At 42.1% G+C, this 14,130-nt stretch overlaps 1 protein-coding gene across 3 annotated transcripts in view; it reads left to right on the forward strand.

Moving 5' to 3' along the window:
• KIT (KIT proto-oncogene, receptor tyrosine kinase) overlaps positions 1-14,130 on the forward strand; it is an 89,042-nt gene that overhangs the window by 37,545 nt on the left and 37,367 nt on the right. For all 3 annotated transcript variants that reach the window (XM_077301994.1, XM_077301996.1, XM_077301995.1), the window contains exons 3-5: positions 6,797-7,075; positions 7,873-8,009; positions 11,476-11,635. In XM_077301994.1, the coding sequence (XP_077158109.1) occupies positions 6,797-7,075; positions 7,873-8,009; positions 11,476-11,635 (576 nt within the window). The remainder of the gene's footprint in view (positions 1-6,796; positions 7,076-7,872; positions 8,010-11,475; positions 11,636-14,130) is intronic.

The following is a 14,130-nucleotide window of genomic DNA, read 5'->3' on the forward strand; positions in this document are numbered from 1 at the left end:
AGTAGCTTCAGTATGCTACTGCATATCTGAGTTTGGAAGCAGAGGATAAGGCTTCCAGATAGAGTTGGGTTCCTCGTACCTCTCTTTTGAAACATCCCCTGTGGGACTGGTGTCAGGCAGCATGGCTCTAAAGAAATCCCTCTGGGACATGAATGTTCCTTTCACTGGGCTCCCTTAGTAAATGGGAAAGATGCCCACAAGAGGATAGAACCTCCCTTGAGAGGTACATGAAATAATGTGAATTGCAGGATGGGTTTTTAATGGGTCCTCTGGCAACATAGATGGCTGATCTGTGGATCTTTCATCAGGCTGAAGGGATTTTGGAAGCACTAATAGAAATGAATTGTATATTTTGCCAGAACTTCCATATTCTTTTGCTGGCAAGTCTTTGGGCAGGTTCACATATGGCAAAATAAACTTTACAGGCCTCCCTACATTCATCTCTGGTGTGTTCCCACCACTAAACTGAAAGGTGAACTCAAGGGGAAAAATTTGAGCACTGCAAGGTTTTATTGTCATTTTATTTGTGATTTTAATAGTACAAATGTATCTACAATGTGTGATGTGAACCATCCCAAGCCTGCTTGCAAGGAGGGGTGGTCAATAAAAACAAACAAACAAATAAATTTATCATGACTTCTCAACAATAAACGACTGGCAATTGAATGAAAGTTTTGCTTTGGCACTGTGTAGGATGGAAGGCCTGTTGATAGTCTTTTGCAGTGTTTCATCCACATGGATGCATTGTTGTTGTTGTTAGGTGCAAAGTCGTGTCCGACCCATCGCGACCCCATGGACAATGATCCTCCAGGCCTTCCTGTCCTCTACCATTCCCCAGAGTCTTTGACCTGGAAACTCCAGCTGGTGCAGAATGCAGCTGCTAGGGTCCTCATTGGTTCATCTTGGAGGACCCACATCCAGCCTGTGCTGAGGCAGCTGCATTGGTTAACGGTTATGGCCAAATCAAATTCAAGGTTTTGGTTCTGACGTTTAAGGCCATACATGGCTTGGGCCCTGCCTATCCGAGGGACCTCTTATGCTCCCCACAGGGCTTTTTGCTCTGTGGGTCCTAATCTGTTAGTAGTCCCAGAGAGATACGCCTGGCCTCAATCCAGGCCAGGGCCTTCTTGGTCCTGACCCCAACCTGGTGGAATGAACTCCCAGGATAGCTGAAGGCTCTGACAGCATTATCAAAGTTCCACAGAGTCTGTAAAATGGAGCTCTTCCACTAGGTCTTTGGTTGAGGTCAGGTTTGTTATGATCAAACGGGCCCCCTCAGGCTATGCTATTCCATCTGATGAACCCCTTTGTGGACAGTTGTGCGGAGGCTGGAGGATTTTGCTTTCTACCATCTTGCATTGGTGGTTTCTATAGTTTCAAGGTTTTAAAGGGGGTTCTATGGGGTCTTATTATGTGATCCACCTTGAGTCCAAGGATGATAATAAATTCCATAATTTAGTATTATGTGCACCAAACCCAATAGTGCCCTCCACTAGTCTCTGGGAGTTGTTTTTGTTCATGAAGCTCGTGCTTGTTCTGTAATGGTCTTGAGCTATAATCTGGTACTGGGAGACTATGAAGGGTCAAATAGAGTTGCATTTGTATGAAACTGTAAATCTCATAGCTCATCTGTTTTAGCCATGAATGCATTGATGAGACCTGGTTGTTGATGCTACTTAGCTGTGACCGAAGTCACCAGAGAAGATCATGTGGGATCTTCCTGTGCACCCCATTTCATGCAGTGGAATTTATAGCACAATCTGCTTCTTGACCTGATTCCATCATCTGTGCACAACTGAGTTAGTTTGGAACACAGCTATGCATGGAGGAAGGGTCAGTCATGACACACCCTTTAACACAGGTGTCAGTACTTTCTCCAGTCTGCTTAACCTTACTGAGATTATTCTAGGGAAACACCTCGATCCAGAGATTCCTTTTAAATACAGGTATCATAAAGCCAAAACAAAGGGCTTCTTGCATGTCATGTATGATTGTGCTGTGGATTTACTTTTTGCCATTGGAGAACAGTGCTTTCCCAGAAACAGTATATTCTCATCAGAATGTACTCATGGATTAAGGTGTAAGTGTGTTAATGGAATTTTGGAGATAGAATTTTAAGGATTGAAGCAGCTTCAATAAGCCTGTATTACCAATTAAAAACTTCTATTAAAGTTCTGTTTTGTTAAAGAGGATTAAACATCTGATCACATAACACAATCCAAAAGAATCCTCTTTGGATTTAACAAAAAAAGGAGGAGAAAAGTTATTACTTGCAATGAGTTAATATGCAAATCAAATTCTGAAGATCACGTTTTATACTTAGATTTCAGCAAATAAAAGAAAGTTGAAATAAAGTGACAGTTATGTGATATTGTTTTCCTGTTACAGTCGGTAGGATGAACTGGGAAGGGTAAGCAAAGTAATGTAATTTCTGTTCTTGCATTATTTTTTTTAATCATTTTTTTTAAAGACCTTTGTCTAAACTAAACGTACCTTCTTGGTTTCCTGGAGGGTAAATATATACTAATTTTTCCTTTAGTGTCAGGTTTGGTATTCATTGAATAACAACTTTAATCTCTTTTTGCCTAAAAACAATCCTTTCCTACTGATATTGTCACTTGAAAATCCATGTCATAAAAAGACAGATTTCTGTCACATGTCGTAGGATTGTATTAGAGCTAAGATGTATTGGGAGAAAGGGATTAAAACAATTTTGATAAATTTAGGAAAAGAGGTTCATATGAAACTAGAAATAGTTTTATTAATCTACCTGAACGGAAAGAATGTCTGTCTGTGGTCCTCCATATGTTAACAGCAGAAAGGATAAATTTTGCTATAGTTTTGAAGGATAAGAAACTACCCAATTTGAATATTGGGGCAATAGAGTTAAAAAAAAACTTATACTCTGATTAAATTGTCCGTATATCAGAAGAACAAAAAATGTAAAGAGATTTGAAAGTATCTGGGGACCCACTGTGTTAGGAATGAAGAGTGTGTTAAATGCATTAGATTTTGATGATAGAGATGTATTTCTAGGGTTGGGATTGTTGTTAAACATCCCTGGGATAGGGGAGCGCCTCTGACATCAGAGTAACTGAGCTTAGTTGCATTGAGCAGGCTATTCCTCTGGCTTAATCCTGGGCTAAGGTAACTGACTTGTTTGCAAGAGTAACATGAACATCTCATAACCTTTAGATTTCACTCCAGTAGCACCATAGAGACCAGCAAAAGTCTGAGGGCATAAACTTTCGAGAGTCAAAGCTCCAGTCAGAAGGTGGGGGAGGTGTTGTAAAAAATGCTTGTGAAGGATTCAACAGCATAATCCGTATTGTAATCAGCTTGATTAGAACAGAGGAAAAGTGCTTGGCCCACAATTAGCATATGTAGTGAGATAAAAATGGTATATTCCTGTTGAACCACGGGAGTGGTGGGGGAGGCATGTTCCATTGTTCTGAACCCGTGAATAAACTCAAATTCAGCAATCTCACTTTGTAATTTCCGCTTCAAAATTTGATTGCTTGTTCTGAGGACTGCGACTTCTAGGTCAGCATTGGCAAGACCTGGGAGATTAAAAAGTTGTCCCACAGGTTTCCGAGTGTTGTAATTTCTAATATTGGATTTTTAACCATTTAGTCTTTTGCATAGGAACCAACTTGTTTGTTCACTGTAGAGAGTGGAAGAATATGGCTAACATTTGATGGCAAGTATAATGTTGGAAGATGAACCAATAAATGGACCCGTGATGGTATGGCTGGTGTGGTTGATCCCGTTATTGTGTGGTCAGAATGACATTCTTTACAACACGCCTTCCACATTCTGACTGGGATAAAAAGACTTTGAGATCTCCATTCATATTTGTGTCTGATGAAGGGAACATTGACTTTCAAAAGCTTATACCCTGAAACTCTTGTTGATCTCTCAGATTCTACTGGACTTGTACTACTATGGCTACCCACTGGAACTGCCCTGTAACCTGAGAGTTGACCAGTGGGTGACACCAAGGGATGCCAGAAAGATCAGAAAACTCAGCAAAAGTTTGCAGAAGGGAAAAGTTATATTTATTTATTTAGGTATTTACTTTTCTGCTGATTGGGGGCCTCAGAGCAACTCCCAGTATTATTTGCCTCTCTTCCATTTTATACTCGCAACAACAGATTTGAGAGGTAGGTAAGACTGAGAGTGTGTGACTGGCTCAAGATCACCCATCAAACTTCTATTGCAGGGTAGAGCTTCAACCTGAGTCCTAGATCCTAGACTTTCCTTTAAAATTTAAATGCCTTTTGCAGGCTCTGATGGTGGTGGTACAAGTGAACTTTGAAGACATGTAACGGTCCCACAGTCTCTTTAAATACCTTCTTCAAGCTTCTCTTTAAATGCCTTCTCTTTGAAGGCATTTAAAGGGGCTGATAATCTTATGGTCCCAAAACATCCTGAATATTTTTGGGATTTTTCAAGCATGGCTATTTCAGATAACAGAAATATAGCAAAAAAAAAAATCCTTCTGAATTAATATTTTTCCAGTTTGGATTAGCCAAACATGCACGCTTTGTCCACTCACAGATGTCTTCCATTCTTTTTTCAAGGCACAAATGTCCATGGTATGCTTAAAATTGAATATATAATATTTTGGAAGAAGTCATAGAAAGAACATCTTTTCCTCCTAGTTTTCAGTCAGACGCGACTATAACAATTATAATTAAAAATTGATGAATAGTTTGTGCTGAGATCTTAATTGCATAAATTTGAAAAAAAAGACATCTCTGTAGTGTTGTAAAACTCAACACCAGCAGGTGCATGTCACATTAGCTCTATTGAATTGAGCTAAGTCCATATTTTCATGAACAACTCGTGGAATTGTAATGTTGCAAGGCTCAGAAATCCAACCTCTGAACAGGAGTACTCACTGGCAGATGATAACAACAATAACAGAGATGCATAATGACCTCAGATAATTAAACATTATATAAGCTATATACTGTGCAGTGCTTCACAGTGCATTCACATTCCTGTGAATAATAGATACTGTAAAAAAACAGCAGAGGACCTGTGATGCCCTCATGTCATGCTTAAGACCAATAACATTTTATTCACGGTATAAGCCTTTATGTGCACATGACAACTTATACCTTGAATGAAATTTTGTTGGTCTTAAAGGTGCCACTGGGCTCAAGTGTTCTGCTGCTTCACTTCAATCTGTCTCCATGTCATGCTTGTGGTTTTCCTTGAAGAACCTTTGTTGGCTAGTTCCTCGCATTAAATGGTGTGCTGGAGGCAGAGCAGACATGCCACTGGGAAAAATGCCTGCAATGAAGTCATTTTCTGACACTACTTACATCTTGTATACTGAAAGCCTATTAACTGCACATAGATCCTCTCAATATGTCCAGGTGCTGCTGTGCATTTATATAATGTCAATACATGCAAGTTGGCCAACAGCTTTTTCAGGCCTCATTTTCATGCATACCAAGGCCATGAACATATACCAAATATGTTCATTACCCCTGTTCCTACAACATGGCAACCATGCATCTCTAGAGGATCATGGGTAGTGCACAGTTTCAGGATATTGTAATACTATAAATTAAGCCCACTGTACAAAAAATACAGCGGGCGCTAGCGGGGTGGGTGGATGGATGGATTGCGCCAGCTGCTTGCCCCCCCATCCCGGACCGAGCCCTCTTCCACACCCCTTACTGTTTTATTTATACCGCTCGTGTGGAGTGGTGTAGAGATTTGAGAAAGGGCTTTAAATAGCTCCATGATCCCAATTCCGTTACAGTAACTGAGATCTTGGCAATATCTGCTTATTCTCCCTTCTTTCTGTAGTCACCTGCACCCTGGGGTTGTATATTCTATCCCTCAGGAGCAGTGTTTTGTGGAGATCAGTGTCCTTCAGTGGAGAGAGGAAGGCAAGAAAGTTGCATTCTGCCATTGGAAAATTTAGGATAGATCTAACCTCACTGTCTCTAACTGTTCACAGTTGCAGTGAAGGTATGATAATGAACTGTTCTATCAAAGTTTATAAATGCAGTTTAAATATGTGAAGGACTATGAAGGGCTATGACAGGCTGCTCAAAGGGATCAGATTGGCTAGTGTCAGTCGAACAGAAAGACTTGGAAACTGTCTACTGAAGTGAACGCAGAATGAGTTTAGCCCTGGCTGTAGAAAGGTTAATACTGAGAAGTGACTGTTTATTTTTTAACATCCTAAAGCCTTTCATGTGCTTTCTTTATAAGTTTGAGAGGTAATCTTGCCTTTTTCCTCAATTTCCTTTGCTGAGCCAGCACAAAATACCATTAAATGACAGGATGGGATAGCCATAGATCTTCAGAAAAGAACAAAATAGATAAAGGGGCTGCTCAGCCAGAAAGGAAGGGGAAATGGAAGGAAATCCAAATAGACGAGAAATCTGAGAAAGGGAACAGAGCTAGGTTGTCATAAAGCGCTTTTGGGAACTTTTATGATATTGCAGCAGAACTCAAAGATATTCCTAGATTGCTTCATTTAACTTATCTATGTGTGGGAAAAGATTAAAAATATACAGAATAACCAAATGGATTCCTTAATATGGTTTGTACTTGTTTATATGAACATGGAGCAATTGTAGAGGGCAAATTGGGAGAAATCAAAAAAGGAGGGAGTAGATTTGGTATAGCTAAATAAGTCGTACTGTCCTGTGTAACAGTTTAAAGGATTGTCCACTGATTCTTGTTTCATTTTTTTCAGACACCAACATGAACATGGAGATATTAATCCAAAAAAACTTCAAGAAAATTGTTTCTGTTTTCCTTACAGACCCACAGCACCTGTTCCTTTTCGAGGCCCTTGCCTTTGCAAAGGAGGACGATGATGCTGTTATTCCTTGTGTAGTGACTGATCCAGATATTTCAAACTTCACTTTGAAGACATGTGATGGAGAACCTCTACCTGAAAACATGGCGATAGTTCCAGATCCTCAGAAAGGAATCACAATAAAAAACGTGCAAAGGTCATTTCATGGCTGTTACCGGTGTGCAGCACTGAAAAATGGAGTTGAGAGAGCATCAGGCACGATTCCCTTTGTTGTGAGAGCAGGTAACACACACCTTCATCTGGACCAGTACATCTAGCAAAGTCATAACAACTGCTATTATCATCACAACTGTTTGATCACCATCCCTAGTATTAAAATGGTAAAGGTATCCCCTGTGCACGCACCGAGTCATATCTGACCCTTGGGGTGACGCCCTCCAGCGTTTTCATGGCAAACTCAATATGGGGTGGTTTGCCAGTGCCTTCCCCAGTCATTACCGTTTACCCCCCAGCAAGCTGGGTACTCATTTTACCAACTTCGGAAGGATGAGTCAACCTTGAGCTGGCTGCTGGGATTGAACTCCCAGCCTCGTGGGCAGAGCTTTCAGACTGCATGTTTGCTGCCTTACCACTCTGCGCCACATGAGTCTCTATCCCTAGTATTACTGCTATGCTTTTACATAAGTTTACACATTGATAAGAGTATAATAATTAGGTAATTATTTTTGCTAATAGCATCCTCAATTTCAATAGCAACATGTCCATGCCATGGGTCATAACCTTATGATCATTGTAATGGAATGAGTTTCTTGATTGTACTTCCATTGTTACCCAATTAAACATTGCACAAGCTTACCTGTGTGCATTATGCAGTGCCAGGAAGTGTCTTGTACTTTTAACTAAAGAAATGTATGTGGAACTACAACACTAATACATTGCAAAGATTTAAAATGCCTCTAGAAGAACTGATATTTTATTGGGAGGTTAATAACTGTTGATTCCCTCTTCTTACCCCTCCCCTCCCCTGGAGGCCCTGAATGTAATGAAAAATAATAATGCTCATCCAACTTGTTTTCCAGTTCACAAATCCCTCCCAGTCATCACCTTATCCAAAGAAAACCAGCTTCTCAAAGAAGGTGAAGAATTTAAAGTTACATGTACAATCAAGGATGTAGATAGCACTCTGCAAGCTAATTGGATTTTTCAAGGCAACGCGGTGAGTTCATTATACCCCATCAGTCTTAACTAATGTACTTGAAAGAACAATAAAAATACCCCCACGGGATTGCATTGGGGGGGGTATAATTCATTAGTTGTGACAAAACAGTTCTCCTGAGATGTGTCGTTATCAAGAGCAGTAGCCTTGACAAGTCTCAAATGGGTGCCTCTGTGGATTCTTTCCCTTCCTGCCACACACGCTCCTAAGCAATTGCCGGCATGAAATTGCATCGACCACCATTTTCCTGTCTGATTGACAGGCCCTAATGGATTCCACCCACATGACTTCTTACCCAGCTTCCCATGACTCATTTCAATTAGTGTCGTCATCCTAAGTCCAGAGCAGCTAAGTCTTGTGTGGTTCTAGGTTTCAGTTTGTCTTCCTTGTGTTATTGTCGTTCATTTCCTGCTTGGATGCTCTTTGCTTTGTCCTGACTATCTCATGATCCTTGACGTAGGCCAGTCTTTCTCAACATTTTTACCATTGGTAAACCCCTGAAACATTCTTGAGGCTTCAAGAATCCCCAGAAGTGGTGTGATCGTGCAGAAAATGGGTGGGAAGTATAGCTGTGTACATGTCCCACCCATTCCCACCCCCTCCAGGCCCATCATTGGCCATTTGAGGAGTGGGAGGATCATGTCACCTTCCCATTCATAAGACCCTGGCTGAGAAAGCCTGGCTTAGTGTCTTTTCATTCGTTCGTTCGTTCGTATTGTTGCTTTTTAAATCCTACCAAGAAATACCAGGGTAGCAATGCAGAGGCAAGGCAATGGCAAACCACCTCTGCTCTTCTCTTCTCTTGAGCTGAATCCCCATCATAACAGTCACCATGTGGAAAGAATGCACATTAGGTCTCACAGGCAACATAGGCCAAAATGTGAAAGGAAGGACTGAATTAGCTAATCAATCAATAAGGTATGTAGGGGTGAGGAAGAAATTCCTTACAGGGCAGTATAGAATGTCAAGAGCCAGGGGAGATACAGTGAAGATCTGGAAGGCCTCAAGGAGAAGCTGCAGGTAAGGTTGTGATAATAACATCTGTACTGCAGCCTTCTGAATCTAGGATTGTTTGTTTGCATTGCTGACTGCATGAGACACTAATTCGTACACCAGAGGCTTTTTAGCAAGTCTCTTTCCCAGTATGTGGGAACCACAGCTACTCTCAGATACGGAACCTGAGCTCTCCAACTAACCATTTTGCATCAAGAACTCCAGACAATCAATCTAAGACCGGAACTGTGTTTGCTGTGTTTGATTTTGGCTTTTCTAAGCAGGCAACAAGGCATGGAAGCTGGTCAGGCAGAAATAAAGGCAGGATTCTTGAAGGGAAGTGGACATAGAGAGCCAAACACACTAGAAACACCTACACTAGCAACTCCACTAATTGCAAGGATAGGCATTCCTGTTGCAAAACTGGATTTCTCAAGAGGTTTCTTAAATAGTCCCAACAGCCAACCCTCTTACAGGATTGTTCAGCAAGCAACACGTGGGAGAGTGACACTAAGAGGTGTGGAGGCACTAAAACAGGGTCAGAAATATCCACCCAAGGGATTTGGATGCAACACAGTGGCGGTATGGTGCCCCATCCATTTGAGAATGGCAGCCAGTTTTGAGACACAGTAGTCAAAGTGGCTCTGGATCACTGGTGGCGTAGAACTTTGCAGTGAGGAAAATCTCCCCATAAGGCTGCTTCTAACCTTGTTCGCAGGCCTGCTATTAATTGACAGGTCTTCTGTTGTTAATGGCAGTGTTTAGAATATATAATTAGCAATTCATATGTGCACAGAGAAAGGAGTTATATAGCAGTGCAACGCTAGATAAATCATATACTCTTGAGCAAATATGTCCTGGGTAATCTCTCTCCAGGGTCCCTGGAGAAACATGCCTTTCCCCGCTAATCCATTGGTAGCAACCGAGATTCTGCCTCTTAAGTGCTTTTCTGTTGACAAACCCCCTTGCCAGTGTGAAGCCAGTTTCAATAGCATGCGGTCAATTCTAGTCCCTGCAGATGGTACTTTTGGGACTGTTCCAAGGTCATACTAATTTTTTTAAGCTGAAAATTTGTTTACATGCATGGTGTCTGCCCGTATTTTGGTGTTGTTCCCCTTGGTGCATTTAACATCCTTTCTCTCCCACCCCACCCCCCACATTTGTAGGAACAAAAAGCTACTGAAATACTTTCATCTCTGCTTTTCAAAATATCATTAGCAGGCAATCTGTGAAATTTGAAAATGAGACATGAAAAATGTATCTTGCTATTGCTTGGATTTGTGTTTAATGAGCTGGTGCAGTTACAGTGGTGACTGCATGCTAACCACAGTTAGGAAATTGGGTGCCAGCCCAGTACATGTGCTTGTTGTGGGCCAGCCAACTGCAACAGAGCAGAGACATGGAAGAGGCAGCCAACCCACAGCCAGTGGCAGAGGCACTGCAGGAGGAGGCAGGCACAGGCCCTCCGTCAGGAACCAGCACACTGGTTAGGGTTTGGATAGAAGACCTCCAGAGAATGCCAGGGCCATGACACAGAGGGAGGCAATAGCAAACCACCTCTGAATAGCTCTTTCCCTTGAAAACCCTATAAGATTTCCGTAAGTCAGCTGTGACTTGATAATGTTTTCCACCACCTCCTTTCCCCTTGGCATTGTGTTTGGCTAGCTTGAAATTAAACTTCTAACCCTTCCCACAACCCCTCAAAATCCATGAGATCTCCAGGGTATAAGCTTTGCTGAGTCAAATCTTCTTTTGTCATTGTCATTATTGGATGAAGGAAAGGAAGACTTGTTTTTACAGTACTATCGAGGTCACATCTAGCTGTTCTATTGCATACCAACAAAGCAACCCACCTGAAATGTTATCCAGGTGTTCTTATTGATCCACAAGCCTTCCTCCTTGCACCTGTTCCATAGCATCAGAACTCTGATACATTGTGGGAGGAGCCAATGACCTGGCCACTTCCTGTTCTTTGAAGCGCGAGAGCTGTCCTGTCAAGAGGTTGACCTGAGCAGCCAGCTCATTTTTCTTACTTGACCCAAGTCTTCTGGTACAGAAAAGCATCTTCTACACAGCTGAGGTAATATAGGAAATATTCCCTGACATGTCGCATCTCTTAATCAGGACATATTTCCTAATTTTCTATTTATTCCTGGAAAGGAAGGCAGTAGACCAAGAATGTAGGAGAGAATCCAAAGAAAGGAAATGAGGCATGGGGGAAAAACCCAGAGGGGAAGTGAGTGTCGCTCTGGGAAGAACATTTCTTTTTTTTTTCTGAACTGATCCCCAAGAATATAGTTGTTTTGTATGGAGAGGTTCCAGTGACAGGTTCGTCATGATGGCTTATTATTCTGGTTTTAAGTTATGAATATTAATATGGTGAAGTTATAATTACATCTATTTTTAATTTATCTGAGAAAGATGCTGTGTACACTGTATCTTACATGTTAATTCCCCCCCCCCTTACCGACAGAATGTTGCAAGAAAAAGCAGGAATATGGGGTATTTCGACTATGAAGAAAAATTAACGTTGAGCATCCGTTCAGTGGGAGTTAATGATTCTGGAGTGTTCCTGTGCCTAGGAAGAAACAATTTTGGAACAGCCAATGCCACTACAACCTTGAAAGTAGTAGGTAAATAGTAATAGTTCATTTGCGAAAGATTTTGCTGTCATGGGGGAGAGCGAATATTATGTGTATGAACTTTGCTCCATGGTGCAAAAAGGGGAGGAATTTGAAAATGTGTGCATAATACAGAAGATGATGATCGTGCCATATTTATAGGATACGATCACAGTAAGTACATCCTGTTGTCTTACAGGGTACTCAGGTAAAGTAACTGCTGTACCGAGTGCATGTGTATAAATAAGAGGCCTACCTTGACAAGACGAATGGTAGGAAACACTTTGATAGAATTGCCTCCCTCACAGGAAGGTACTGATTCTTGAAATCATGGATGTTGGCATGAAAAGTATATGGTGTGTGAAAGCAGTGGGTGTAGTGGAAACCTCCTGCTGTTTACTCTTTCATTTACTTATTGGTAAATGTTTAAAATTGTACCCCCTCCCCCCCCCCAAAAAAGTGCAAGGTGACATAAATACAGGCAATGTTGAAAAGAAAATAATATGTATAAACATTAAAACATCTAACAGAATAAAATCTAACCACGTGAACAATGAAAAGTAGTTAAAAAAATCATCTCCCATCTGAAGAAGTGTTTATGGTGGGATACAATTAAAAACCACTAAGAATGCATACTAGTATTCGAAAGCCTTGCAGAACAGCATTACAAAGAACAGTGTACAACAGCCTTTTTCATCCTTTTTACCATGGAGGAGCCCTTGAAATAGTTTTCAGGCTTCAAGGAGTGCCAGAACTGGGATCGAAGTGTGGCCAGGTCCATTAAGGTAGAATGCAGGGGAATGCCTGGGGAGCACCTCGGGAGCTCTCACGGAACCCCAGGACTTTATAGTGCCCTGGTTGGGAGTCACTGGCATACGACAACAGGGTTTGGTAGGCATCTCGAGCCTTTGGGAGGAGGCAGGCAAGAAATTAAATAATAATAATAATCTTTGGAAAGGCTAAACCAGTGGTTCTCAACCTGGGAGTCAGGACCCCTTTGGGGGTCAACTGACCCTTTCACAAGGGTCGCGGCAAGGTGAACAGATTGGTGGGGGGGCGCTGCCACTGTTGCCGCTCTTACTGCAGGTGCCTGTGCTTGGCTGCCAGCCGCTCCAGCAGTTCCTCCAGCACAGCACCGTCTACTGCCAGGTGCTCCAGGTGGCAGCACAGATTGGCGGGACAAGAGGCAGAACTGAACTGAGGAAACCCAGAAAAAAAAAAACAATTTATATACAATCATAAACTATGCATCTTCACAACGCCATTGGTCAGTTTTGGTTTAATTTCTGTGAAAGAACACTTGCATCATTTTATGGTTGGGGTCTCCACAACATGAGGAACTGTATTAAAGGGTGGTGGCCTTAGGAAGGTTGAGAACCACAGGGCTAAACCATTAAAGTGAATTGAACACCTGAAAGGCATTGCACATTTTCTTGCTTTTCCCTCTCCTATGACACATGGGACGTACATGGATAGTATTAAATACTGATTTGAGCAGGGAGGAACGTTTGGGAGAAGCTGCTCCCTAAAATGTGCTGTACGGAGTCCAAACAGTCCATTTGGGCATGACAGCTTTTGATTTGCAGGTCCCATGGGAAAGTGTGTTGCATTGCATCTCTGGCGTGCTACAGATTACCCCTGGCAAGAGCCTTAAAAAATGCTTATATTGCCCTGTTTATTAACATGCTTCCCTGGGGGAAAAATAAAGCCCAGAGTGTTGGATTTCTGTAACACATAGTACTTTTTAAATATTAAAATTACCATAAGTGCTAAACTGATTAGTAGCATATTCATGTACTGTAATTAGCCAAAGTATTCTGATCATGTCTTCGTGTAATTGGGGGAAAAGTTTCCCCCCCCTATCGTTCTGCTTCTTAGATACACATTCATTTATTACACATAGGCATGGGATAAAATCAGCTTAGCTGCCTTACCACAGCATTTCTTATTGAGGAGGGCACCAGTTGCAGCTGGACCAGGACAAGGCTGCAGGTGGGAGGTCTCTTGGAGGAGCTTCCCGAGAAAGGCTCAAGCCCTTGTGCCCCTCTGTTGAACTCAAGCTGGGAGGAAGTTTCCTCCTCTTTTGTGGATTCTCTCTGAATCCCCCCTGGCAGTGCAAAGCAGCCCCACTCCCCCTTGGCCAGGGGATTCTTAGGTTTAAATAGCCCAGGATGGACCTTTCCTGCTCTACCCGCCCCCACACACACAATTCCTTTCTATGAGGCTTGGAGCCTTGCAAAAATGCCTTCACTCCCCTGAACCTGGGGAAGAGGTTTTTGGATGCCCTTTGGAGTTCAGTGGCTGTAGGGCCATTGTCCCACTTAACAGCTGCTCTTGCGATTGGGGCCTGTCAGGTAAGCAGGACTTGAGGGCAATGAGGCAGAAATAAGGGCTCAGTTGGCTGGGTGAATAGCCATGATGCAGCTCAGAATCTGGAACTTGGGGTGGTTCCTGCTTCTGAACAAGATACTATATTGAACTGCATTTATTATCAGTTGTAAAAACTA

This window comes from Paroedura picta, chromosome 10 (assembly GCF_049243985.1).
Source record: "Paroedura picta isolate Pp20150507F chromosome 10, Ppicta_v3.0, whole genome shotgun sequence".
NCBI classification, from domain to species: Eukaryota; Metazoa; Chordata; class Lepidosauria; order Squamata; family Gekkonidae; genus Paroedura; species Paroedura picta.